The 24,549-nt window shown below is 40.7% G+C and overlaps 2 protein-coding genes and 1 long non-coding RNA gene across 3 annotated transcripts; 2 read left to right on the forward strand and 1 right to left on the reverse strand.

Annotated features, from left to right (window-relative positions):
* The first annotated feature begins 350 nt into the window (after positions 1–350).
* LOC127598428 (cAMP-regulated phosphoprotein 19-like) lies at positions 351–2,280 on the forward strand. Its single transcript, XM_052062274.1, has 3 exons — positions 351–632; positions 1,148–1,270; positions 1,340–2,280. Exons 1-3 carry the CDS (start codon positions 366–368, stop codon positions 1,508–1,510), a joined length of 561 nt encoding a protein of 186 aa, XP_051918234.1. The 5' UTR covers positions 351–365; the 3' UTR covers positions 1,511–2,280.
* A 1,048-nt stretch (positions 2,281–3,328) lies between these two features.
* LOC127598430 (unconventional myosin-Va-like) lies at positions 3,329–24,301 on the forward strand. Its single transcript, XM_052062278.1, has 40 exons — positions 3,329–3,853; positions 5,480–5,590; positions 6,034–6,205; positions 7,075–7,219; positions 7,313–7,469; positions 7,681–7,824; positions 7,935–8,016; positions 8,127–8,234; positions 8,485–8,591; positions 9,380–9,645; positions 9,735–9,816; positions 9,896–10,036; positions 10,530–10,655; positions 11,053–11,136; positions 11,525–11,653; positions 11,877–11,974; positions 12,045–12,131; positions 12,243–12,351; positions 12,427–12,638; positions 12,728–12,884; positions 15,630–15,869; positions 16,428–16,676; positions 17,122–17,215; positions 17,302–17,444; positions 17,539–17,640; positions 17,844–17,975; positions 18,057–18,113; positions 18,285–18,512; positions 18,603–18,670; positions 18,744–18,818; positions 19,411–19,609; positions 20,314–20,407; positions 21,010–21,147; positions 21,259–21,413; positions 22,089–22,178; positions 22,256–22,406; positions 22,477–22,759; positions 23,731–23,905; positions 23,978–24,058; positions 24,149–24,301. Exons 1-40 carry the CDS (start codon positions 3,827–3,829, stop codon positions 24,299–24,301), a joined length of 5,451 nt encoding a protein of 1,816 aa, XP_051918238.1. The 5' UTR covers positions 3,329–3,826.
* On the reverse strand, positions 10,653–11,508 carry LOC127598431 (uncharacterized). Its single transcript, XR_007961923.1, has 3 exons — positions 11,350–11,508; positions 11,162–11,220; positions 10,653–11,076 (listed from the first exon to the last, which is right to left on the reverse strand). It is a non-coding gene; the product is annotated as an uncharacterized LOC127598431 (long non-coding RNA).
* Positions 24,302–24,549: the final 248 nt, after the last annotated feature.

The following is a 24,549-nucleotide window of genomic DNA, read 5'->3' on the forward strand; positions in this document are numbered from 1 at the left end:
CTGGTGCCCGCGGGCACCATGTTGGTGACCACTGATTTAGAGAGTCCAATCAGCTTGCCATGCATGTTTTTGGAATGTGGGAGGAAACCGGAGCACCCGGAGAAAACCCACGCAGGCCCGGGGAGAACAGGCAAACTTCACACAGGGAGGCCGGAGATGGAATCGAACCCGGTACCTCTGCACTGTGAACTTTGTGAATAGTTTATGTAAATAACAAAAAGTATGCAGTACTGCGTACAATCGCGCATATTTGTGAAGAGAAGGCTTCCGCAGATGACGATTAATCATAATATTACAGTATAAACTCCACAACTACCTTGAAGACAAAGGTGACAATTTGCAGAATTGTACAGGTTTTTATCAGAATGTCCAATGTAAACAACGGAAGTCGGGAAGACGAGATAAAAGGCGTCGATTCGTGCCCGCTCGGGTCAGTGGAGTATCCGGGCTCGATTGCGCAATTTAGCAGCCCACAACACATAAAGCTACTTGTATCTCTGCTGCTGCTGCTAGTGAAGGAACACTTCATCCCACTACATGTCGGACGTCTGGGTTTTCGAACAGCAAGCCACGTCTTAAATAAGAGTAAAATGTCCGATGAGGCTGATGGAACGAGGACGTTGGAAGAACGGGTGAATTGTCTCTTTTTTATGTGTGTGAAGAAGATCTTAACTTGGCTAGCATAAAAAATCTTGTTCAGGGGTTAGTGGTTTGCACTAGGCTAGTTAGCATTTAGCTTCTCTCGGCCAGTGTAACCGGAGGGATGCTATCACCAAGTTAGTAATTTTTACTTTCAGTAAAAGTGCAAACCTCAACACCGTGACAACACACTTCCAATTTATAAACTGAAATTTCCAATCTTCCTCAAAACGGAAAGTAAGTGCTACACGTTGAATGCGTTTGGCTGGTAAAATGGGTTGCCTCGTGCAATGTATCCAGTTTCTTTTGAATATGAAACAATTGAGGCTCCTTGTCAGAATTGACGTCACCTTTACATCTAACGGTTCAATTTTGTGGGCTTTTATTTGTCAAGGAACAGAGTATACGCTAAATGTTGTGAAATGTTGTGTGAAACGTCGTTTTATGTAAACCAATGGTCACCATATTGCCAACTGTGTGGAAGTATGACTGTACGTTGTTTCGACAGGAAATGGATGATACGGTTATTAGTCCAGAGAAAGCAGAAGAGGCCAAATTAAAGGCCAGGTACGCTGGTCTTGGAGCCAAACCCGGGGGATCAGATTTCCTGAGAAAAAGACTTCAGAAAGGGGTTGGTATCATGGTTAAACCCCCATCTTATTTAATCAATATTATTGAGTCTTGATTTTTGTTCACCCAGCCAAAGTATTTTGATTCTGGCGACTACAACATGGCCAAGGCCAAAATGAAGAATAAGCAGTTGCCATCAGCCCTGTCGGAGAAGTCCGAGATCACTGGCGGTCACATCCCAACGCCTCAGGATTTGCCTCAGAGAAAGACTTCTATTGTGGCAAGCAAACTGGCTGGCTGATTGCTCTGCTGTTCAGGGCTTTGTTACCATTCACACCACTGAGTCAAACCCACCTACCTAGCTTCTTCTCTCTTTTCACTTCTATGTGTTGTTTTCAAAGTTCAAACCAAACATGCGAGAAAGGAATTTAAAAGTCTGATCCAGCAAGTTGGAATTCTTAAATGCTCTTAAAGAAGAACCATTACTTGCTTGCACGCGATTTCACACTTAAAAATGAGTGCTACCTCATTTTGGTATAATATTTCACTTTTGAAAAATACAGGGTGCAGGAGGAAAGCAGTATGCAGAGGCTTGTTTGTTATTGACAAAAATAATCTTGTTGCCGAGAAGCCTTGCTAAGAAGCCAGTGACTTAATATTGGGTAAAATGGTCATTTTTGTATTTGGAAATGTCCCTCGGTTGAACTTAAGGGCAAATGCTCACATGGAGTCATCCCTTTGTTCTATTGATACATCAAATCTAATTCTCACATCTCGGTGTATAATGTCAGGTCTGATTGCATACAGTTGTTTTAGTGGGTTTCTGACAGTGGTCACCGAAGACTTGAAGAACGGGCTCATCATCCAACCTCTTGAAATGGCCTTAATTGAAGTATACTGTTTTTCTTGAGCAATATTTGCTGTCAGAAGAGTCATGTCACTGTTGAACTTTAATGGTTTAGGATTTTAAGGAAGGAAACTAATAAACTATGTACTGTATGTGGAGTGGGGTGTGTATGTGCAAACACACTGTGCCATTTGTTGTGTAAATAAAATACATTTTGCGTAATATTCCTTTTGGCTGTTTTTGTACTTAACAATCAATACAGGCGATGTACTGGATGCACAATTTAGGTAGAAGTCCAATCTAGGTGTGTTTATTAATGCATTTCACCATGATTCAAAGTCATGAGTCAAAGGAGCAGTATCTGTGCTTGGTGGTTGCGCCTTCTCGACAACACGCCTGTACCAGCACAGATTTTGATTGGGAGGAATGTCGGCGCCATTGACTGTCGGTGCTGGACAGACCTGGGGCGCTTGTGTTTTTTGCGCCAGTAATGGGCAGCATTTTTCACAACCCCGATTTGTTCAGTGGCTATGTCAGCGCTGTTGGACAGTTGGCGTTGGTGCGGCTGGATGGATGGCCGCTGAAGTTGAGGATGAGGAGAGAGGAGCGTTGGCGAAGAGCGCCGATGCATATTTGGAACCGTGAGTCGCCGCTTGGAATTGAAATGGATTTCATTGGGACAGGAGAAGTTAACCAATCTCTTTTTTCGTCAATGGATGCTACAGCTTCTTGTTGACTTTGAAACTTAGCTTGTAGCCGACGTGTGCACATTTTGAGCATGACGTCTCTGATCCACCAGTTAAAGGACACTTTGATTCTCTCCTCTTTCATCTCAAACCGCTTCAAACAACAAAGCGTGTGACGGAAAAGTGGTTAGGACTGCACGACTGTCTGTGTTTTATGTTATGTGTTGTGTTTATTATTTTACCTTATGTTAACTGTTTTGTAAAGCGCTTTGTTACAGCTGCCGCTGTTGTGAAAGCGCTATATAAATCAGCATGTATTGTATTGTATTGTATTGTATTGTATTGTATGATTGTTTCATGTTTAGATTTATCTGGGTACACTGATTTCTGTCAATGAAATCCACATTTGACGTGCATGCTTAATGTGCACTAAGTAACTGTAGGATGTCGGTAAAATGTAGTAAAAATATTTTACTGTAATGTAGGTCAATTGTATGACGTTCAAGTTTGTTTTTGTTAGATTTTTATGGCCTCTTGGTTTTGAGTTCCCCGATTGGCCACCAAGGGGCGCTCAGGTGATGTTTTTTTTTCCTTTCCTCAATATGCAACGTTGTTAACCTGCGTTTTAGCGTCAAATTCAGATTAGGAGGCATTAATATTGAATTCCACGACACTGATCTGACCGTACTTGCGTGAAATCGTGTCTTTATTTTCCCGATAGTGGAATGTATGCCTTCCAGTATTGGACGCTAATTTCAAACTTTAAGATGTATGGAGGTAATTTGACCAGCTGTGACTTGACGCTGAACTGTCAACCGTTTGTTCGACATTACTTCAAGCTACATTGTCCGGATTAAAAAAAATATTGAATACGTTTTAATAATACGTTATTTTAAATGGATACATTTCAACTACACTGCTGTCAGCGCCACAATCTCCCTTACAGACCGCCCCACACGCTTCCATTTACTTTGAAGTAAAGGCAAGGTGGTGGCTCCGGTGACCGTGTCTCCACAAGTGGAGGTTGCTGTGCTGCTCGGAGACGAAGTTTTGCTGGGTTTGCTTTTAATTTTCACAACTCGTCATGGCGGGTTCAGAGCTGTACACCAAGGTAAGCTTTCATTTCTAAATTTATCAGTCAACTGTCTTCTCTCACCATCTGTACTTTCCTTTAACCCCCACGTTATACGCGTACGTAGATATTAAATTTTACTTAGTTTTATTTTTATCTGTCGGGGCACTTAAAATAACGCCACCGGAACGTTATACAGTACTCGAAGTGACTGTACTCATTTCAAGCGCTTAATCCATTGAGGTCCTTTGGTTACGACGGTTCTGACATAATTTATGCTTCGAGGTTACGAACGGCGCACTAACAGCTAAAAACGATCAAGAAAACGAAGGGAACATTTAAAGAACACAATGAATCAATCTCAATTACACTAATGGGAATGTCAGCCAGTCCAGTTCGGCAGCCATCGATTGTGAATCACTGTCACCTGTTATGTTTCCAACATCTGGAAATGGGAAGACAACTACAAAGAAATGGTTCTGCAGGTGGTCACCGCAGCCCCTTTCCCTGTCCTCATCCTTTCTGGCCGATTAATTTATTTAGTTATTTTGCTCTCTTTTGCATTTTGCTAGTTCTCTCATCTCGAGAGGTATTATGAGGCAGTGTCAACAACCCACAGAAGTTGCTCAGGTGGTGCAGCTCATCCAGGATGGCACGTCAGTGCGCACTGGTCTCCATGTGTTCTCCAGCGGTACCCCGCCTCCCGTTAGGTACCAGAAGACAGTCCCCAGTCATATTCTGTAAATGAGAGCCCTGGGTACATTGCTCAATCTCATGTGGCTCGAGTGTATAAGAAGTTCCTACATCATGAAGGCACTGATGTTATAGAATGGTCTGCCATATTCCCCAGACCTGAATCCAATTAAGAACAACTGGGACATCATGACGTTCCATCCACCAATGCCACATTTGCAGAATGTTCAGGAGTTCACTGATTCTCTGATCGAGGTCTGGGAGGGCATTGTGATTATGATTCTGAATTCAGACCTGCATGGCACGATGATTTTGAGTTGAATCATGGCGTATGTTGTTTTGTTCTCAATGCATTCCACTATGTCATGATTATGATTTTTTTTCACTCATTAAGATCTCCGATGCGTTGTTTCGGGTTTCCTTTTATTTTTTTTAAGCCGTTTTAATTTGCATAGCGGTGTGAGTATACTGTATGTCGTCATGCGACGCAAGAAGGCACACAATTACTGCCATAATTCCTGCATTTCATTTGATTGCTTCAAATTTATAGCCTAGAAAATGATATGAACTGAAAACCACAAGGTGGATTTTTAGTTCAATCAATCTCAGTATCTAATACAGCATTTTTTGCTACTCAAGTCGGTTCACGATTTGAGCAAAGCTATGCAACACTTTTGTGTGCAAGGAAGTTGAGCAAACTTGGTATTTTTTGAAAATAAAAACCACTTGTGCATATGTATACTTGTAATGTTTTGAAAAACCTTTATTCAAGTACAGAAATAAAATCAGGACTTCTGATTTCAACCTATTCTTTGTTTTTAACTCATATCTGTACAGGGTGTGAATACATTTGCCATCTCTTGTTTGTGATTTGACCGCACATTCTGGTATTGGCTGTTTTTGTACAATACTTTGTAACTGGAATTAAGGTCGAATGCTTGTGAATTGGTTTCTCCCATACTTATCCACCAGAATGCCCGTGTATGGCTCCCAGACCCAGTGGAAGTATGGAAGTCGGCAAAACTAGTCAAAGATTATGCGACTGCCACCAAGACATTATTTCTCCTCCTGGATGATGGCACTGTAAGTCACAGAAATGTTCTCTATATGCTGTGTTCTGAAAAGTATTTGCTCCCTTGGGAATTTCCTTGGGTTGTGCCTGCGCGATTAAATTTGGTATGATCAACTGTGAAACCTTTTGTGTGTGATAAATATGCAAACAACACAAAAATCGGGAAGGGGGGCAAATACCTTTTCACAGAACCGTACACTCAACTGTGAGAGTAATGAACAAAGTGTAAAAACAATGTATGGACCACAAGAGAAAGGCAGAAATGGATGAACACCGTGATTGAAGGAATTTGGGCCAAGTTGAGGCATGCAGGTGGAATGACTTAAGGCAAACTTATCTTGCACAAGACAGTTGCTTGGTACTTGTAAATCACCCTCTCTTGTAGTGTTTAATATTTCTTTGGCCGCTGTTTTCAATCGTGATTTTCTCCTAACAGTCTCTTGTCTGTTTGTAGGAGTTGGAATATAAAGTAGATCCTCATACAAACAACCTTCCACCTCTAAGGAACCCCAACATCCTGGTGGGGGAAAATGACCTCACGGCTCTCAGCTACCTTAATGAACCGGCCGTCTTACACAACATCAAAGTGCGCTTCATCGACTCCAAGCTGATTTACACATACTGTGGTAATGAGCGTCATCTTGACTCACTCACACTATCGCTGTCGCTGTAGACTTTGGAGTCCTGCTCACTGTACGCTCTGACTTGAGGCGTATGATGACAATTATCTTGGTGCAGGTTGGTCTTAAAGGAACACGCACACAAGCTAAAGCAATCTGATAAACTAATCTGATAAAAATTCATTATGCGTTTTCCACAAGAAATGTGGGGGGAAAAACCCAAAACAAAACACTCCCCAAAAACAAAGAAACCAAAAACATTTAAAAATATTCAAGAAAATGCTAGTATGTAAATCCATGTGTGCTGAAACACAAGTATGCGGGGCTCATTGTCATACAAAGCTATATTTCTGTCATACGTACCTGTGGCTAAAAAGCGAAAGGTTAAGAGTCTCTGTCGCCGAATTGCCATAAGTGCAGTCAATGTATAGAGCGATCATTGTCAAGGGCCTCTCAAACATCCACACTCTCCTTAATTTGTTGTCCGTTTTCTCACTTTTTATGATAATATATCTTTAGGGGAAAGACTAATCTGCTTTGTTCTGGACAATTGTGCTATGTTTGCGATTTAATAAAAGATGATGCAATATGTGGAGCATAAACACGATTTCTCAATAAGAACAGCAGAGGTCACAATTTTCCCATTGTTACAAGTGGGTATGCGTGTGGGCCTGCGTTTGCGTTTGAGGAATTCTGTCATGATGTTTGATGTGAGGCACTGCAGGCCCAAGGTCACATTGCCAAACTTTATTTATTAAAAAACACACATTTCACCTATTATAGAGAACTCCCATTGACCTTCCAGGCAGTGAGCCATATTTTGTAGCTTGAATGATAATTGTCATCTACACTGAGATATTTTCTGCATTCTCTAGGCATTGTTCTTGTTGCCGTCAATCCATATGAGAGTCTGCCCATCTATGAAGCTGACATCATCCATGCCTACCACGGGCAGGACACGGCCGACATGGACCCCCACATATTTGCAGTGGCTGAGGAAGCTTATAAACAGATGGCCAGGTGTTCTTCAAATAGAATCTGTAGACCGAGGACCACCCGAGATGGAGGTCATTCATCTTCCTCATACTCATTACGTCTCATATCTTTATGCAGAGACCAACAGAACCAATCCATAATAGTGAGTGGAGAGTCAGGAGCTGGCAAAACCGTTTCTGCTAAGTATGCCATGCGTTACTTTGCTACGGTGAGCGGCTCCTCTGGTGAGGCTGATATCGAGGAGAGAGTCCTGGCCTCCAATCCCATCATGGAGGTGATGTTCAACACTGCACAATACATACATGTACCGGTACTGTATATTGATTATTGTCATATTCTGTTAGTTATATTTTGACAGTCATACAACGAGATCCAATAAGAGCCTTACTGTATATGTTGCAAGCTTGACTATTGAAATGTGTTGTCGTGTCGTTGTCGTGTCCAGTCGTAAATGTTATTTAGAGGCTTCAGTGTAATACTTTTAGGCTCTTGGGAATGCCAAAACGACGAGGAATGACAATAGCAGCCGCTTCGGGAAGTACATTGAGATTGGGTTTGATAAGAAGCATCGTATCATCGGAGCTCACATGAGGACATATTTATTGGAAAAATCAAGAGTTGTTTTTCAGGTACTTTTCATGTTGATCATGACTTAAGCATTACCCCCTATACTCCTAACCTATATTTTCTCTTTTCTGCGACGTGAATAAGGAAATATGCATGTCTGCTTTACCTTCAGGCCCATGAAGAAAGGAACTATCATATATTTTATCAGCTGTGCGCCTCCTCACATTTACCAGAGTTTAAAGACTTCAAATTAGGTAAGTGATGTAAATTTAGACACATCGTAACTTGATTAGTATTTGAAATGGTTCCTTAAAAAGCTCGCCGTTGTATCGATGTTTATGACTGATTTGTCTGCGGCATCAAGGTGATGCAGATGATTTCCACTACACTAACCAGGGTCATTATCCAGTTATTGATGGAGTGGATGATGTCAAAGATATGTGCAGCACAAGGAGAGCTTTTTCACTATTAGGTGAGTCTTAATATCTTGTGTGTGTGATGGCTACAAATGTGTTGAGATGTTTCCTTTCAATTTTTTTTTTCACATTTCAAATTTAATCCAATGGTTAAAAGTTTGATCTGGCAATTTGCACACACCAAAATTTAGCATTACTGTAACCAATTACAGTATTCTGATTTTGTTTACCTTTCTGACAGTGTTTCTGTACCAAAAAAAGATTATTGGTGCTGCGTTATGTACACGTTTCCGCTGTCTTTTTTAGGAATCGGTGAAAGCCATCAGATGGAAATCTACCAGATTCTGGCAGCTATTCTTCATCTTAGCAATGTGGATGTTAAGGATCATTCCTGTGACAGAAGCAGCATTTCGGTAAGTTAGTTTCAATTAAGTTACAAGGGGGATTTTCTTTTAGGGATGTTCGATACCACTTTTTTTTTTCCCAAACCGATACCAGTATGAGTGCTGAACTGTTCAGTACTTTGATCCATCAAATTTCTACTAAACCAATGACAAATAATTTTAAGGAAACACCTTTTGTTTATTTCTGACAAAAAGGATACAACAGTCACTCTGAAGTGTAAAATAAAATGGACATCTCTGTTTAGTCTTTGTTCCAAATAAACTGAAGTGCAAAATAATACAGTTAAATGTTAACTATCATACTGAAGTTGGAAAATAGGGCCGGGCTGAAAAACTGAACACAGTGTATTTTATATCAGCTGATAATAACTTTTTGAAAATAATTTTTTACCTGCGGTACTCAAAATGACAAAAAAATCGAATAGCTGAAAGATAAAATTCAATTATCGAGAGAAAAAATACATTTCATATTACAAAATAAAAGAACATACAAGTATAAAAAAGTGGGGAACAGTTGAGTCTAGCATTTCGTATAGTACAAGTAAGCACGATGTTGCCTGGACTGCATTAAACAGGAAAAATATACCTTGTGAATGTCGTAAATAATAGCAACATGCAGTTTTCAAGTCAATGAAAGTAGGAAGATGTGTAAATTTAAGTATATGCATGAACTACCGTCATGGAGAAAGTCACCATACCACCCAAATTAATTTCGTTTATAATATAAGCTTACAAATATCGGTACTCGCCCTTCACTGCTTTTAGGTTGCTTCTGTTTTTACCTTGTGTATTTTCAGCCAGACAATTTTCACTTGGTGGTGTTCTGTGACTTGATGGGGGTGCCCTGTGAAGAAATGGCCCACTGGCTCTGCCACAGGAAACTCCAGACAACCACAGAAACATACATCAAAGGTGTCTCCAAGACGAATGCGGTCAATGGCCGAGACGCACTCGCCAAGCACATTTATGCTCGGCTCTTCAGCTGGATTGTTGGCTGTATCAATAATGTGCTCAAATCAGCAGTTAAACAACACTCATTCATTGGTGTTCTGGACATTTATGGGTATGTTGTCATCATCTTGTCCTCTCTTTCCTATTTTGGAAACTAAATATAACTTTGTCCTTTTATTTTTCCATTTATTCTTTCCCCAGGTTTGAAACATTTGATACCAATAGCTTTGAACAGTTTTGTATCAACTATGCCAATGAGAAACTCCAACAGCAATTCAACCTGGTACCTTTTATTGTTCTATACGCTGTATTTTCTAATAATAACCTTGCGTGTGAAGCACTGTCACTATTTATGCCTACAGCATGTCTTCAAACTGGAACAAGAAGAGTACATGAACGAGGAGATTCCATGGACCCTGATTGACTTCTACGACAACCAGCCGTGCATCAATCTCATCGAGGCAAAATTGGGCATCCTCGACCTTCTGGATGAGGAGTGCAAAGTAAAATGCTGCTCTTTACCTCCGCCAGATTATTGCAATGTGTCTTGTCAACTTTTTGTTTGCTTGTTTTCTGTATTACATGACGCATAGTATCATTGTTTTTTTGTTTGGTTTGTTTTTCAATGATTAGTAGTAATAATTTGGTGAGAATCCACACATTGCAATTAAAATATGAATCCTCTTATTTTATTTCTTTTGAGAATTTGCTTTTCTTATGCAGAATCTTAAATGAAATTACATGTTTAATGCAAAATCCAGTTCGATCTGCAATTTGATGAGCACAATATAGCATCTCAATTGCACATCTTTAGATTCTAATTTGTTGTTCTGTGCTTTTTAGAGTCATTTTTTTCGTTGAAATATTCCGGTTGAGCCTAAATTTACCTCATTGAAGCTGCAAGTGTTTACCACAACTTTCCACTGGCTGAGCCTACATGTTATTTTGAATAAAAGGCAGGGTGAGCTAATGGGTCACTTCTTCCTGTTTCCTTAGATGCCGCAAGGCTCCGATGACACGTGGTGTCAGAAAATGTACAACAACCTGTTGAAGCAGAACGCTCACTTTGACAAACCGAGGTTATCGAACAGAGCTTTCGTCGTTCACCACTTTGCGGATAAGGTAGCTAATGCTTAAGTTTTGATATCTAAACAAATTTGTATGAATTTATTTTTTTTGAAAAGCACTTTAAGTCCTGGCCAGTTCTCATCCATGCATATTCTTGCCACCTTAACAGAAAAACGGAATCTCACGTCATTATAAAATGTTTTCCACGCAGTGCATCATTTCCCCTTGCAGAACAAACAGTGTTGAAATGGAAGCACGGATGACTCATATGTTCTCATGCAAAGTGTGTGAAGAAAGAATTACCTTCAGTTTTAATGCCAATGCCAACAACTTGTACTTCTTTTCACCATCGGTTGTGCTGTATTAGCAACACAGTTCTGTCACCCAGCTTCAGCAGCATGATGATAATGACCTTTGCTCATTTTTTCCCTACCATCACTTTTTGCCATAGGTGGAGTACCAGTGTGATGGTTTCCTGGAGAAAAACAAGGACACCGTCAATGAAGAGCAAATACGCGTGTTACAGAAGAGCAAGGTGAAATTTGTGACCACCGCTTTACCATACAATACTTATTGATTTGTAGAGCACTTTTACAACAGCTGCAGGTGTCACAAAGCACTTGACAGAACACACAAAATAACAATAATGCAACAGAGCACACAAAATAAAACCCGGCGTACGGATCAATATAAGAATTTCCTTTTACAGTCATAATGGATGTTATTTAAAGGAAGTCATTGTCAGTACCCATTCAACTTAGAATCCAGTTGGAAACTCATACTTGATGTTATTATGCGCACACACCCTGGAATTGTTGTACCAGCTCTTCTGGAGGAAATAATGCACACTTCACCTTGTACTTTTAATCAAAACCTTGCCGCCTGGTGGCCACTGACATAAACGACTTCTCACTTGTTCTCAGTTTGATTTCTTGCTGAAACTGTTTGTGGGAAATGAAAAGGCAACAAGCTCCACCAACAGACCCGCCACCAGCATTACGGGAAGATCTGGTCAGTCACAGAGAGCTAATAAGAAGACTGTGGGGCTGCAGGTGAGATCATAAACAGGTGATCACTACAATTTTAACTTTACTAGTAATAATAAAGCACATTCGCAGTCTCTCTTTTACGGTATTTCATGAGTATATCAAACAACAAAACAAAACTTGTTTATGAAACATTTCTAAAGTGGTTGCTTTTTGTTTAGGTAAAATACAAACCTGTAATATTTGTCAGTCTTTTGGTTTTATTTCATGGTCATCACCTTTGTTACAGTTTCGACAGTCCCTACATTTGCTGATGGACACGCTGAATGCTACGACTCCTCACTATGTACGGTGCATTAAACCAAATGACCATAAAGTGCCATTCAGGTAAAGGAGAAGGCGATGATTTTACTCTCTTCACTCTCTGGGTTGATCTAACATGTTCTATTTAATAAAGCTTGGACCCAGTGAGGGCAGTCCAGCAGCTGCGAGCGTGTGGCATCTTAGAAACGATACGGATCTCGGCAGCTGGATTCCCTTCAAGGTAGCATCTCCACGGGCGCCTCTGTGAAAAAGAAACGAGAGATGTTGAATACGGCCCACTAAATGTTTATATATTCATGTTAAACCTATAGTAAGTTTGTGAATGTTGCAGATGGACCTATCAGGAATTCTTCTGTCGTTACCGGGTCCTAATGAAGCAAAAGGATGTGCTTTCTGATGTAAAACAGACCTGCCAAAATCTCCTAAAAAAGCTCATCGAGGTATGAATTATAGGCAGAACCTCTGTCGTAACTACAGTATGTCGATATTATGTTCCATTGTGATTTTGTTGTCAGGACCAGAATCTGTATCAGTGTGGTAAAAACAAGATCTTCTTCAGAGCTGGCCAGGTGGCCTACTTGGAAAAGCTGCGATCTGAACAGTTACGAAGAGCTTGTGTCAGCATCCAGAAGACAATCCGCTGTTGGCTGGCACGTAAAAAATTCCTGAGGATGAAGCAGTCTGCCGTCACTATTCAAAGACATGTGCGGGGTCATCAGGCACGCTGGTGAGCAGACAGATTCGTGAACAGTAGGAGAATACATTTGACCACTAACATTACAAATGACCCCCACACCCCAATCCCATCCCCTCCAGTTATGTTCGCTTTCTGCGGAGGACAAAAGCAGCTGTTGTCATTCAACGTAATGTCCGAATGTGGGCGGCCAGAAGACGATACCAAAAGCTGCGCTCTGCATCCGTTGTCATTCAGTCCTTCTTCAGGGCGTATGCAGCCAGAAAGCTGTACTATAAGGTAATGTCAGCAACCATTATTTCTAACTGAGCTTTATTGACATATCTTCTTCAAAATGTGATGCGTATTGACAGTTGAGGCTCATATTAGTGTAAATTCAGGAACTCTCATCCAACAACTGTGATCTGAAAAATAGCTTCAGACGCTCCAAAATATTTTGTCTTCCCAGAAAAGTAAAAGGTGAGACTGCACTGGACACTGCAAAGGAGAGACCAACCAGAAGTCCTATTCATTTTTAATTCCCTTTGCTGAAGTGTCTTGCGCTTCTCCTTTTTGTGGATTCATTTACAAGGGTCGGAATAACGAGTTTTGCATCACAGTATGCAAGTGAAAATTCACATTCTATACCTCAAACAAACAATGAAACTCAACACTGCGAATGCGCCAAGATTTTTTGTGGCAAAACACAGAGCCCAAATGTTACGGAAATCACTGAATGCTAACTCGTTAAACCTTTAACATGTTATGGTTGTTTCGAATATTAAAAAAAATATATATATATCAGTGGCTTCCATGACCCAAGACTTTAGTTTACTCTCTGTGCGAGACTTGGGAGGTGGGGAGCATGGCAGCCCCAGTAGGTCCCGCATAACCGGGGAGTAAGCCCGGCTCATTTGTGAGTCTGTCTTTGCGCCGAACTGAAGCACGTTACCGCGATATATGTATGAAATGTCAAAGTGTTGTGCAAAACACATTAGTTCTCGTGGCTCCTAGCTGCATTCTTCATGGATGCACAAACCGCTAATCACACTGTGTGTATGTCAGACAAGATAGAGTCCATGAATCCTTCTAATCATCTAAAGACTAACTGAAATGGATGAGAACACGAGTCAATATTTAAGAGTTAGTTTATCATGTCAACTGTTTCCCCTCAAGGTTTCTTCAATTGTTTGAACACTTACAAACCATGTACTACAGGGGTGTCCAAACTTTTTGCCAAGGGGGCCAGATTTTATGTGGTAAAATGTCGGGGGGCCGACCTTGGCTGACATTCTTTACATTGAACAACAATATTGTTCAACAAATTTTAGTAAGCCAGTCTGTTTCACATTTCCATTTTTATTTTAATTTCAACAATCTTAAGAATTTCTTTTGGTTCATTTGAAACAGGTATATCACATGCAACTGCTTATTCACTTGACTTTTTCTTAAACAGAAGTCTCCTGAGTGCAAATTTATTGATTTGAAACATAAAATGTATCACCATGACTTTTCAATAGTCACAAAACCTTTGACTCGAACAACAGGGAAATGAACAAGCAATACACATATCCACAACTGCAAGGATCATTTGAAATATGACATATCAGTCAATATAAACACGGAGTGATGTCTTGTTAACTCGTGAGTGATGTCTCGTAGAGTGCTACTGCCCTCTAGTGTCTAAATGCTATTACTCATTTAGTGAATGCTATTACTCATTTAGCCACTAGAGGGAAGCAGTACTCTATAAAACATCACTCACCAGTCTACGAGACCTCAGTCAATGCAACACGTGTTCCATTGCGCCCAACCTGCGGGCCAGACGGCACTGATTTTATGACGGGCCGAGGGCCGGATGAAATTCGACCGCGGGCCGGATTTGGCCCCCGGGCCGGACTTTGGACATGCCTGATGTACTAGTATATAGTCTTGTTCCGAGTTAGCTGGTCTAAGCTCAAGCGTAAAGCCATGAACTTACAATATATGTTGTGTGATAAAATGCTAGCTGCTGAAGTCAAGTTGCACAAAAGCTGTTTTCTTAAGGGCTCCTGTTTTTAATTCAATAAATGCAAAGTTTAAATGGATAGATACAGTTGGAAATTGCCCCATTACGCTAATCGCGACCAGTAGGTTGTGAAGGGAGTCTCAGTCGAATGCGTGGGATGAACTCAATCAGAGCCACCCCTCCCAGTTTTGTGCTATTTATATAGCTGCCTGTCATATGCAGTGAATGAGCTAAAAAGAGACCCCCCCCCCCCCAAAAGGACACTTTCACTATCATCTGATGTAAAATGTGTCACTTGATTGACAAGCATGGCAGCCTGTCATACGCCTGTTGCATGCGCAGACAAGGGCCCTCACTGGCAAAACTCTGTATTTTGTTTTGTCCACACTAAACTGAGTAACAAATTATAAAAATGATTCGGGGACCAACTAAACTAAGTATTTATTTCCATGGAAAGTGTAGAGTTTTTATTTGTTTATTTTTTTTGTGATTTGCGATCAGTTCTGTAGTGCGGCATCTCAGGCTGGCTGCAGAGTGGGCTGGCCAAACGGGAGCGGGCGGCATGCTCGGGCACATGTTCAGGCCTGGCCATTGATTAAAAACATGAAGAAGTCCCTATACCATTCCAACATGATGGATGTGAATTGGGAAGTGCACGCACGCAAGTTGTATTGTGCAGTATGGCTTCACTCAATTGTGGAAGGGACACCAGTACATATTGTACATCTAAAGAATTCCAAGTATAATTTTGAAGTTAATAAGGTAGATCATTTAGACTTGGTCATTTCATAATTAGCTCACGTGTTGAAAAAGTTGTGCCCACCCCCAACCTCTCTTTCCCAATGCTATAGAATTTTCAACAGAATCCTGGAATATTGGATCACTGCAGCCCTACCTATGTTCAACCTCCTCGTTCTATTGCTCTATTTTTGTTGTTTAATAAAACCCTAGCTTCAGGGGACTGAGATCACCCTGCAAAAACTGCTCCTCGTTTTTTTTAATCTTGCATTGATGGTCCAGTATTGATCTCTTCACAGATTTTGTATGACCAAAAGGCTTTGGTCATCCAAAAGTGGGTGAAAGGCTGGCTAGCCAGGCAGCGTTATCGACGTACTCGAGCAAATGTCATCCTGCTGCAGTGCTGTGTGCGACGCCTACTGGCTAAAAGGGAATTAAAGAAGCTCAAAGTTGAGGCGCGCTCAGTGGAGCGTCTCAAGAATCTCAACGTTGGCATGGAGAACAAAATTATGCAGTTGCAACACAAGCTAGATGCGCAGGTGAGATAATTGTGTTGCTGGGTATGTTGGTATTATGTAGTATTTCATGTGAACCTTGCGCTAGACCCATGATTAACTATGGGAGAAGAACAATTTTAAAATTCACTTTTCAGCCTTTATGGCGTGCTTCATGTAACAATCAGGGAGTGATCGAGGAAATGTATAAGGAGTGTCATGTTTTTAATGCCTTGCTCAAAGGCACCTCAGCAGTTTCTACGGAAGAGAGATGGTATATTAACCATCGTCTTCCTTTGTCTGTATCATGTCCTTTGTATAAGACTAAATTATCCAATTGCATGTTGGAATTTGCAGAAATTACTCATACTAATAAAATTAAGTGCATGAAATTATTACGAATAAAGAAATGGATTGATTTTCGTGTTAGTATTCGCAGTAGCTGCCACAATGTCTCATTTCCTTGTGTTACCACCCTGAATGTTAAAGATGTGTGAAGTATGGAGGTCGGACCATGAGAAAAACCGAGCCAGCTTGCCGTAAAACATTGTAGCCGGGCGTTGTCGCATCACATGCACACCATGTGTTTGCATGCCCCCGCAGCACAAAGACGTCAGAGAGCTCAGCGAGAGACTAAATGCCGCAACCAAGACCCGAGATATGGAGAAAGAGCAACACTGCAGAGAGATAGAAAACCTTCAGAGATCCGAGCAGAAGGCCAAAGCCAAGGCAGAAAGGCTCCCTTCACTAATGGAGCAGCTCACCTTTCTTCAGCGTGAGCTGGAGAGCACTCGTAGTGAAAAGGAAGTGCTGGAAGATCAGAACAGCGTCTACAAGAAGCAGACACAAGAGGCGAGCGTCCTCCTTTTCTCTTATTTTAGTAGTTTGTCTTCACGGATGTTACTGTATGTCGTCATTTGTGTACCCAAATGTCAATGTTGAGTCTGCTGTGTACTGCTGCTATGACTTTGATACGGTTTTGTTGGAAGGAAAAAAAAAATTGCATGTGTTTCCTTAATATTACTTAATATTTAACCCGGCCTGCATGCTTAACAACAGTAATACATGACTACTGCTACGAAAATAATGAATAAGAAATGAAAATGAAATAATGTTGCCTGAGGATTTCACAAATCAGCAACATTTTTACCTTGCCATTAAAGTTCATCATTTAACAGGGACACCGAGTTTTACAACAAAAACAATTGAACAAGTTATTACTATGATTTTATTTCTTTATTTATTTTCCCATTCTGTCTCCTGTGTTGCCGTTATTAACGAGACTCAATGTGCTCAGGTGGTAGAGGAGCTTAATATGAAGAATGGTTTGCTGACTGATGAAAAGGAAAATCTTAACAAGCTCATCCTGGAACAAAAAGAACAGTTGACAGGTAAAATGCAAATTCATTTTCATTGAGTTTCATTCAGTTTCATTGTGTTTCTAAATGACCAAAAACAATAAAACTGTTGTTCTCAGAAATTAACGCCCAGGTGGAAAGCACTGAAAAACTACAGAGAGAGTTAACTGAAGAGCGCTCCCGGTACCAAAACCTGCTGAGTGAACACTTGCACCTACAGGAGCTGCATAAAGACCTGAAGGAGGAACTGGAACTTAGGCTTGTGAGGCAGCTTTTTCTTTTATGTTCTGTGTGTGTTTTGTTTCTCACGATTGACCAAATTTAGTTAGCTTAGTCTACTTTTTCCCCCCTGACAGAGTCCAAGCAAAAGGCCGGACTCCAGCTATGACAGTAACTTGCCTGAATGCAGTCCAATGATTGGCTCTACCAATGGACAGTACAGCTCAGTTCACAAAGCGGTAATGTACTGAACATGAAAAAAAAATCCAAAACATTATTTGTAACCCATCATGGTTTTCAGTTTTACCTTTGTTTATTTAGTCACATTGTTAATAAATAAACTAGATGAAATTTATTTTAGCCCAATGCCAGCCTGAAGTGTGGAGATGGCCAATGGCTGACGTCTACTTGGGCTGCATTGTTGATTTCTCTGTTATTATAGGATGAGACCCCCTCTACTGTAGACCTCCCACTCATTCTCAAGCTCCAGAGAAGAGTTAGAGAACTAGAGCGGGACAAACAATTTCTACAGCAGCAGTTAGATGAGAAGGAAACCAGCGAGGAAGAAGCCAAGGCATGTTCTCAACACTTTTAGTCACATGATGCCTTCATCTGTGTAGTAGCTATTTTTATTGTTGGTTATTTCTGAATGAAGGATTCAGAGGAGGAGATAACTGTTGGCAGAGCAGAACTGGATTTGGAAACGCTTAAGGTAAAACACTGAATAACTGTCCCAAATAAGGAATGTCATAGACAAATATTTATACTATCAACATTTGTAACGTAAGGTTAAAATAATGATGATAATAATCAGAATAGAAGCACAATTACAGTATTTACTGTATAATTTCCTGCATTTTGTCAATGAAACAATTTCAATTAGCGCCAAGAGCTGGAGTCTGAAAATAAGAAGTTGAAGCAGGACTTGAGTGAACTGCGCAAGTCCTTAACCAGTGAGAACAGCGAACTGATGCCCCCTGCTGTGGGCTCCACCACATACAATGTACTGCTGGAGCAACTCAACTCTTCTAACGAAGAACTGGAATTGCGAAAAGAGGAAGTGCTTCTTCTCCAGTCACACATAGTGCGCCAAGAGGCTTTGAAATACAAGGTCAGATTGAAATGCTACAATTGACATATTGGTTATTTCCTTCATTAGTTTTCCTATTGGGCTAATATTTTCTATCAACTGCCCATGCAGGACTCTGCGCTCGGAGAGGGGGTGAATTTAGACCTTAGTGATGTTCCCTCATTTCAAGACATTGACAGGTAAAAACCTAGACCTCCTAATCTTCATTTAAATGTTAGTAAACAAGTGTCTTTTATGGTTTTTACCTGGCAGGTCCACTGACATCCATACACTGAATGAGGATGGAGAACTGTGGCTGGCTTATGAAGGCTTGAAGGAGACCAACAGGTGTTTTTGGTGTTGTTGTTTAATTTGATCGAACTACAAAGTACTTAATGCGTCATGGCTGGATTTACACTGCAGGGCTGATTTAATACTGAAACGTCTGATTTTCGCACATATTAAAACATACCGTTTAGGTATCCTGGTCTGACCCTATTAAAACACCCCTGAATTATGTTGAAATATTTTGCTTATTCAATGATTGGCCCATACCTAATTTAGCATGTTCCGCAATTTTTATTTGTCCGTGCTTTTGTTGTATTTTAGATTAACTGTGGGTGTTTTTACTATTTTTGTGTTGTCTGGGTTATATATATGACTATCAAACGGTGTACTCTGTTGATGTCAAGTTGGCGTTGACGAGATATTTGTCATTTGGTGCATTTACACTGCACTCGCGTTGGCAGATATCTGGAAGAGGCCTCAATCCAATCTGTAGATTGCAGATTCCATTCGGCCCCCCGCTCCCCATTTAGGCTGCCATGGCGTATACCTGTATCTGAATTTGTACCACAAAAAAGAAAAAAAACCCAGAATTGCCACTTGAAGCAGTGCAAATGCAGCCACTGTAACTAGATGCTATGACTTGAAATCCCAGGCTTCTGGAGTGCCAATTGCAGAAGCTGGAAAGGCAGCACAGTGAAAGTTATGAGAAACTGCGGATGGAGGTGAACACGCTCAAGCAAGAAAAGGAGCAGCAGGAGAAACTTTTGGCTCAGACTTTGCTCCTGCCTGAAGATGCTCGCATTGAAGCGGGCCTAGAGCTCGAAATTACCCGGCTCACCCACGAAAATCTGGTGTGTATAGCCTCTGGCTCTTGACAGATGTGTCATGATCCCTTTTATGGTGGTGTAATTAATAACACAGATAGAAATAATAATAATAATAATGATAAAATAATAGCATGCATCCACGGCAGACACTATTAAATCATATCCAAATTAAAAGCTCTGTCAAAAATATTAGTTTCTTGAAAGAAAATAATGTTCAGTTTTGATGTAACTGTTTTTAAACATTAATTGCATTGTTGCAGTTTGCAACAGTACAGAAATGCCCCACATGAGACTCGATAAGGTAACCACAATATGATAAACAGTGAAGTTGTACAACTCTACTTAAAATAATAAAGCTTGTTAAATTAGAAAAACAGAGTTGTGGACAATCGCAACGTAATTTATTCATATTAGGAAAATACAATTAACAGTGTACATCTACCTGTGAAACATTTCTAAAATATACAGATATCCACCTTTTTTTCTTTTTTTAACAACGCTGTGTAGGTTTGGACAATCGCAATCTATAACATTATTACTGCCAGATTTCTAGTTAAGGCTACCTAATGCTACGGCCAGTTTGTGATCCAAACAGGAAAAAAAAAGTATCTCAAAAGTAAACCTATTTATAAATATTTGTATTTCTCCGGTCCTTTTGTTTTACACTTGGGTGTGTATGGAAGTTGTGTTTATCCTGTCTCTAATCCAGTATGTCTACATATTTGCAGGAGCTCATGGAGCAACAGGACAAACAAGACAAGACTATTGTCAATTTGAAAAAAGATCTTCAGCTCTACATGAGAAGAGTAGAAGAGTTTCAAGGTAATCCTGTCAAACTGAAAGCCAGGGGCTGTTACAGTGCACTACATAGTTGACTCATCAGTTTTGGATTGCTACTCAGGCATGCAGCTATTTCGTTGATGTCACATTATTATAATGTACCTTTGGATCTTCCTTCATAAATGTTGGAAAAAAAGTCTTACAAAAAATTCATTCAAACAAAGCACTCTATTTCCATCCGAGTTGTGATGTGTTGCTCTAAGTGCATTCAAGATATTTTCACGCTAGTCTCCGCCTTGCATCACGGGATGTATTGCTATTGCTTTTCTAGTGACTGTAGTTTGTTTACTACATTTCAAGATGCATTTGTGTGGTAACTTCTGCTCACTACACATCCGCACGGCAAAATGGCCATCTCGCTATTATATAGGGCACAACAGTATGTAGTGGAGCTGGTGTCTTTATTGAGCCACGGCACCCATTTTACATTCCATACCACTGGAGGGGGTGCAAGGGGGCTCTTGGGGAATGGAGTTTACACTTAATGTAAACATGGGGAGTAAAAACTTAAAGCCGTCACGTGCTTCGCTGTTCTATACTCTCTGTCAACAGTATATTCACTGATTCTTCATGTTCCTTTCAAGCTCAACAAAGGAAAACGTCCCTTGAGACAAATTCTTCTGCCAAAGCAGTGAGCATACCTCGCAAGGAGAGAGAGTACCAGGGAATGTTGGAGTACAAAGAGGGTGAAGAGAGCCGCCTTGTTAAAGGTTTGGTTTTAGGTATGGCAAAGTTTTATTACATGAGTCCATGATTGTTTCATGCAACATGTAGAAATGCCTGAATGTGAAAATGCCGTGCCTAATGGTGCTGCCCGGAACTTTTCATTTCAGACCAGAAGGCCCGTGGTGTCGCTGTCAGCTTCCTTCCTGGCCTTCCTGCTTACATCATCTTCATGTGCCTGCGATACGCTGACAGGGTTAACGACGATCAGCGAGCCAGCACACTGCTCAATTCTGTACTCTGCAGCATCAAAGGAGTCATTAAGGTTCAGTATACTCAAAAATTAATGTCCGCGTCATTAAGTACGCATGTGCTATGATGCAGGATCTTATCAGCTCCAGAACTGATTGCTCATTACAAGAAAGGTGAATCATTTTTTTCAAAAAAGTGTGCGTTTTACTCATTCTGTAAAAACAAGGACCAACATATTTGGATTTTCTGAGGTTGATGCGTACCCGGATATTTGGAAAAATAATATTCAGATTAATTAAAAACAAAACAAAAATATCATCTGACCGATTTAGTCGGCTGATATACAGTATATGAGAGAGAGAGAGAGAGAGAGAGAGAGAGAATACAAAGAAAATAATGTTCAACTTTTGACCATCTGTTAGAAAAATGCTGTATGTGCATGGTAACCTCAATTTACATACCTACAATATGATTGTGATATTGTTACATCAATGTCTTCAGATACATCTTCAGCATCAACATTGAAATTGTGAGACAAAGGCACAGAAGTTGCTGTTGTGAATTTACATTCAAAGGTTTAGACAAGGTCAAATTAAGACTCATTTTGTGTGCGGCTTAAAATTTCATCCAACACCCTTATCTTTTTGTGAGAAGTGTACACGGTAATTAGACCCTTTTGGGAAATTGTGCTGTTGCCTGTATGTGACACCAGTGATTGTATATTTTATTGTTGGTGTTGTTTCTATAGAAGCGAGGAAAGGATTTTGCCGTGTTGTCTTTCTGGTTATCCAACACGAGTCGACTAATTCACTGTCTGAAGCAGTATAGTGGAGACGAAGTAAGCACGAGTCCATTATGGCGGCTGAGTTCCACCGAAAAACACATTTGACTATTTCTGCAAAACCCCTTTTGCAGACGTTCAAGACGTATAACACTGCGAAGCAGAACGAGCATTGCCTGACCAACTTTGAACTGACGGAGTACCAGAATGTGTTTGCAGACCTAGCTATCCATATTTACCGCCAGCTCATCAAAAGCATGGAGGACACCCTGCAGCCCCTCATAGGTGAGGTGAAGGATCCCACATGCATGTATGCATTTATCCGAAGCCGTCTGACCGTGTTTGACATGTGCAGTTTCAAGCATGTTGGAGCATGAGGCAATCCAGGGGGTTCTGGGCTCCAAGCCAACAGGTCTGAGGAAAAAGAGCTCGGGTTCCCCAGAGGAAGACGCGGTTACGGTGGAAGTCCTCCTGCAGCAACTTGGACTCTGGCACACCACCATGATGCAACATGGGATGGACTCTGGCCTCATTAAACAGGTGGTCCGGCAGCAGTTCTACATCATTTGTGCTGTCACCCTGAACCACATGCTACTCAGGAAGGACATGTGCTCATGGAGCAAAGGGCTGCAGATCAGGTAGCGACCCGTCGCTTTTATCTGATGACATTTTCAGAATAAAACATTGTAGAGCCAAGCTGACACTGTATTTCTCAGGGACAATGGAGAATTCAACTATATACTCATGAAATAGACATGCACAAATAAGACTGGATGCTCAGATGAGAGAAATTGTGATTGTAGATGCCATCGGACGGTTTACTTTCCCAGGGTATGGAATAAGTGTCAACCTTCATGGCTTAATGACTGGGACTAAACATAAAAAAACATGCACAAAGAGTAATTCATGTTCCTTTTTCAAAATTCAACACACCACAGGAAAGTGTGTCAACAATCGTGCCAAAATATTAATGATTAAAAAAAAAAAAAGAAAAAGCTATTATTATCGGTACGTAAAATGAGTCTTTAAAATTAGAAAAGGTCTAGATGTTCTAATAGATTTCAAACGCTGCGCTGTGGGAGTTTCAACTGAATGCGCTGAAGCTACGCCCTGCTCAACTCTCAAATCAAATACCGCTACCCCTTGTATAATCTGGAAGAATTGATTCTACCTAATTGATTAACTTTCTTATGTCTACACATGACTACATGTTTTCACCACAAAAATATATCCATGTATTCGATATATACTACCAGGTTGTCACTCTTCTTTATTTCTGTGAGGAATGCGTATACTCATGAACAATGAGGCTCTCTGAAGAGGCCAGGCCAGACCAAAGCCCTGGCTGTGAAATTGGATTTTGCAAAGCATTCTATACCCCTTGTCCTTGCTCTTTTTCACGCAATTCTTTCTCTACTCCCACTCAAGTAATTATTTGTAGGACTACTTGAGTTGTGTTTTTGTACTTCTACTTAAGTACTATTTTTGGTTACGGTACTCTACCCACCTGGTCACAAAATAGACAGTAGTTTGCAATTAATGTCTGACCTTTTTATGTGTGCACAGTGGAACACACCCTGATCTGTTTCCTGGATGCCTCTGTGTTCAGGTACAATGTGTGGCAGTTGGAGGAATGGCTGGCGGAGAGGGAAATGGCCGACTGTGGCGCCAAAGAAATGTTGGAACCTCTTGTACAAGCTGCACAGCTGCTCCAGGTCAAGAAGAAGACTGAGGCCGACGCTCAGGCTATTTGCAACATGTGCACGGGCCTCACGACTGCACAGGTCCCTCATCAGTCCATGTTTTTCATGTGATACGTCACTATTGTTTTGATCATCATGTGTTTTTCCTCACAGATTGTGAAAGTGCTGACACTTTATACACCAGTGATCGAGTTTGAAGAGCGCGTGACAACCACATTCATCGCAACCATTAAAGTGAGTTGCTGTGACCCAAATGTGTGCAAAAGTGTCATGCTCTTTTATGGTCCTCGAATTATTAACCTGTTCATTTTTGGACCTTTATAGGACATCTTGAAAGACAGAGAGGAGTCGTCCACACTGATGATGGATGCCAAGAAAATCTTTTCTGTCACGCTTTCTTTCTCACCCTCCTCTGTGGCGCTGGAGACCATCCAGATCCCTGCTAGCCTAAATTTGGATTTCCTCAACCGTATATAGAGCCTCTGAGGCAACCTATATATATACAACGTATATATATAGGCCTTTGACAGTGTTTTGCTGTTTATCATGTGTGGTTTTCAATTTGTACCTAACTTTTGTATTCACGTGCCAATTAAATATAAAAAGTCAGTTTAAGGAAATATGTTCTGGGGACATAGCAGTACATGTTTAGTGAATAAGCAAGAGAAATAATATAATTATTGATACTACATAATTTTGTAAAGGGTTGAACATAAAGTACTGTA

The sequence above is a fragment of the Hippocampus zosterae genome, chromosome 3 (assembly GCF_025434085.1).
Source record: "Hippocampus zosterae strain Florida chromosome 3, ASM2543408v3, whole genome shotgun sequence".
Taxonomy (NCBI): Eukaryota; Metazoa; Chordata; class Actinopteri; order Syngnathiformes; family Syngnathidae; genus Hippocampus; species Hippocampus zosterae.

Excerpts from the sequence above, each read along its gene's own strand:
- LOC127598430 (XM_052062278.1), top strand. The coding sequence starts at position 3,827 with ATGGCGGGTTCAGAGCTGTACACCAAG. Across the intron at positions 10,656-11,052 it reads TTCACCACTTTGCGGATAAG|GTGGAGTACCAGTGTGATGG; the intron begins GTAGCTAATGCT and ends TTTTTGCCATAG. Across the intron at positions 11,137-11,524 it reads GCGTGTTACAGAAGAGCAAG|TTTGATTTCTTGCTGAAACT; the intron begins GTGAAATTTGTG and ends ACTTGTTCTCAG.
- LOC127598428 (XM_052062274.1), top strand. The coding sequence starts at position 366 with ATGTCCAATGTAAACAACGGAAGTCGGGAAGACGAGATAAAAGGCGTC. Across the intron at positions 633-1,147 it reads CGAGGACGTTGGAAGAACGG|GAAATGGATGATACGGTTAT; the intron begins GTGAATTGTCTC and ends TTGTTTCGACAG. Across the intron at positions 1,271-1,339 it reads GAAAAAGACTTCAGAAAGGG|CCAAAGTATTTTGATTCTGG; the intron begins GTTGGTATCATG and ends TTGTTCACCCAG.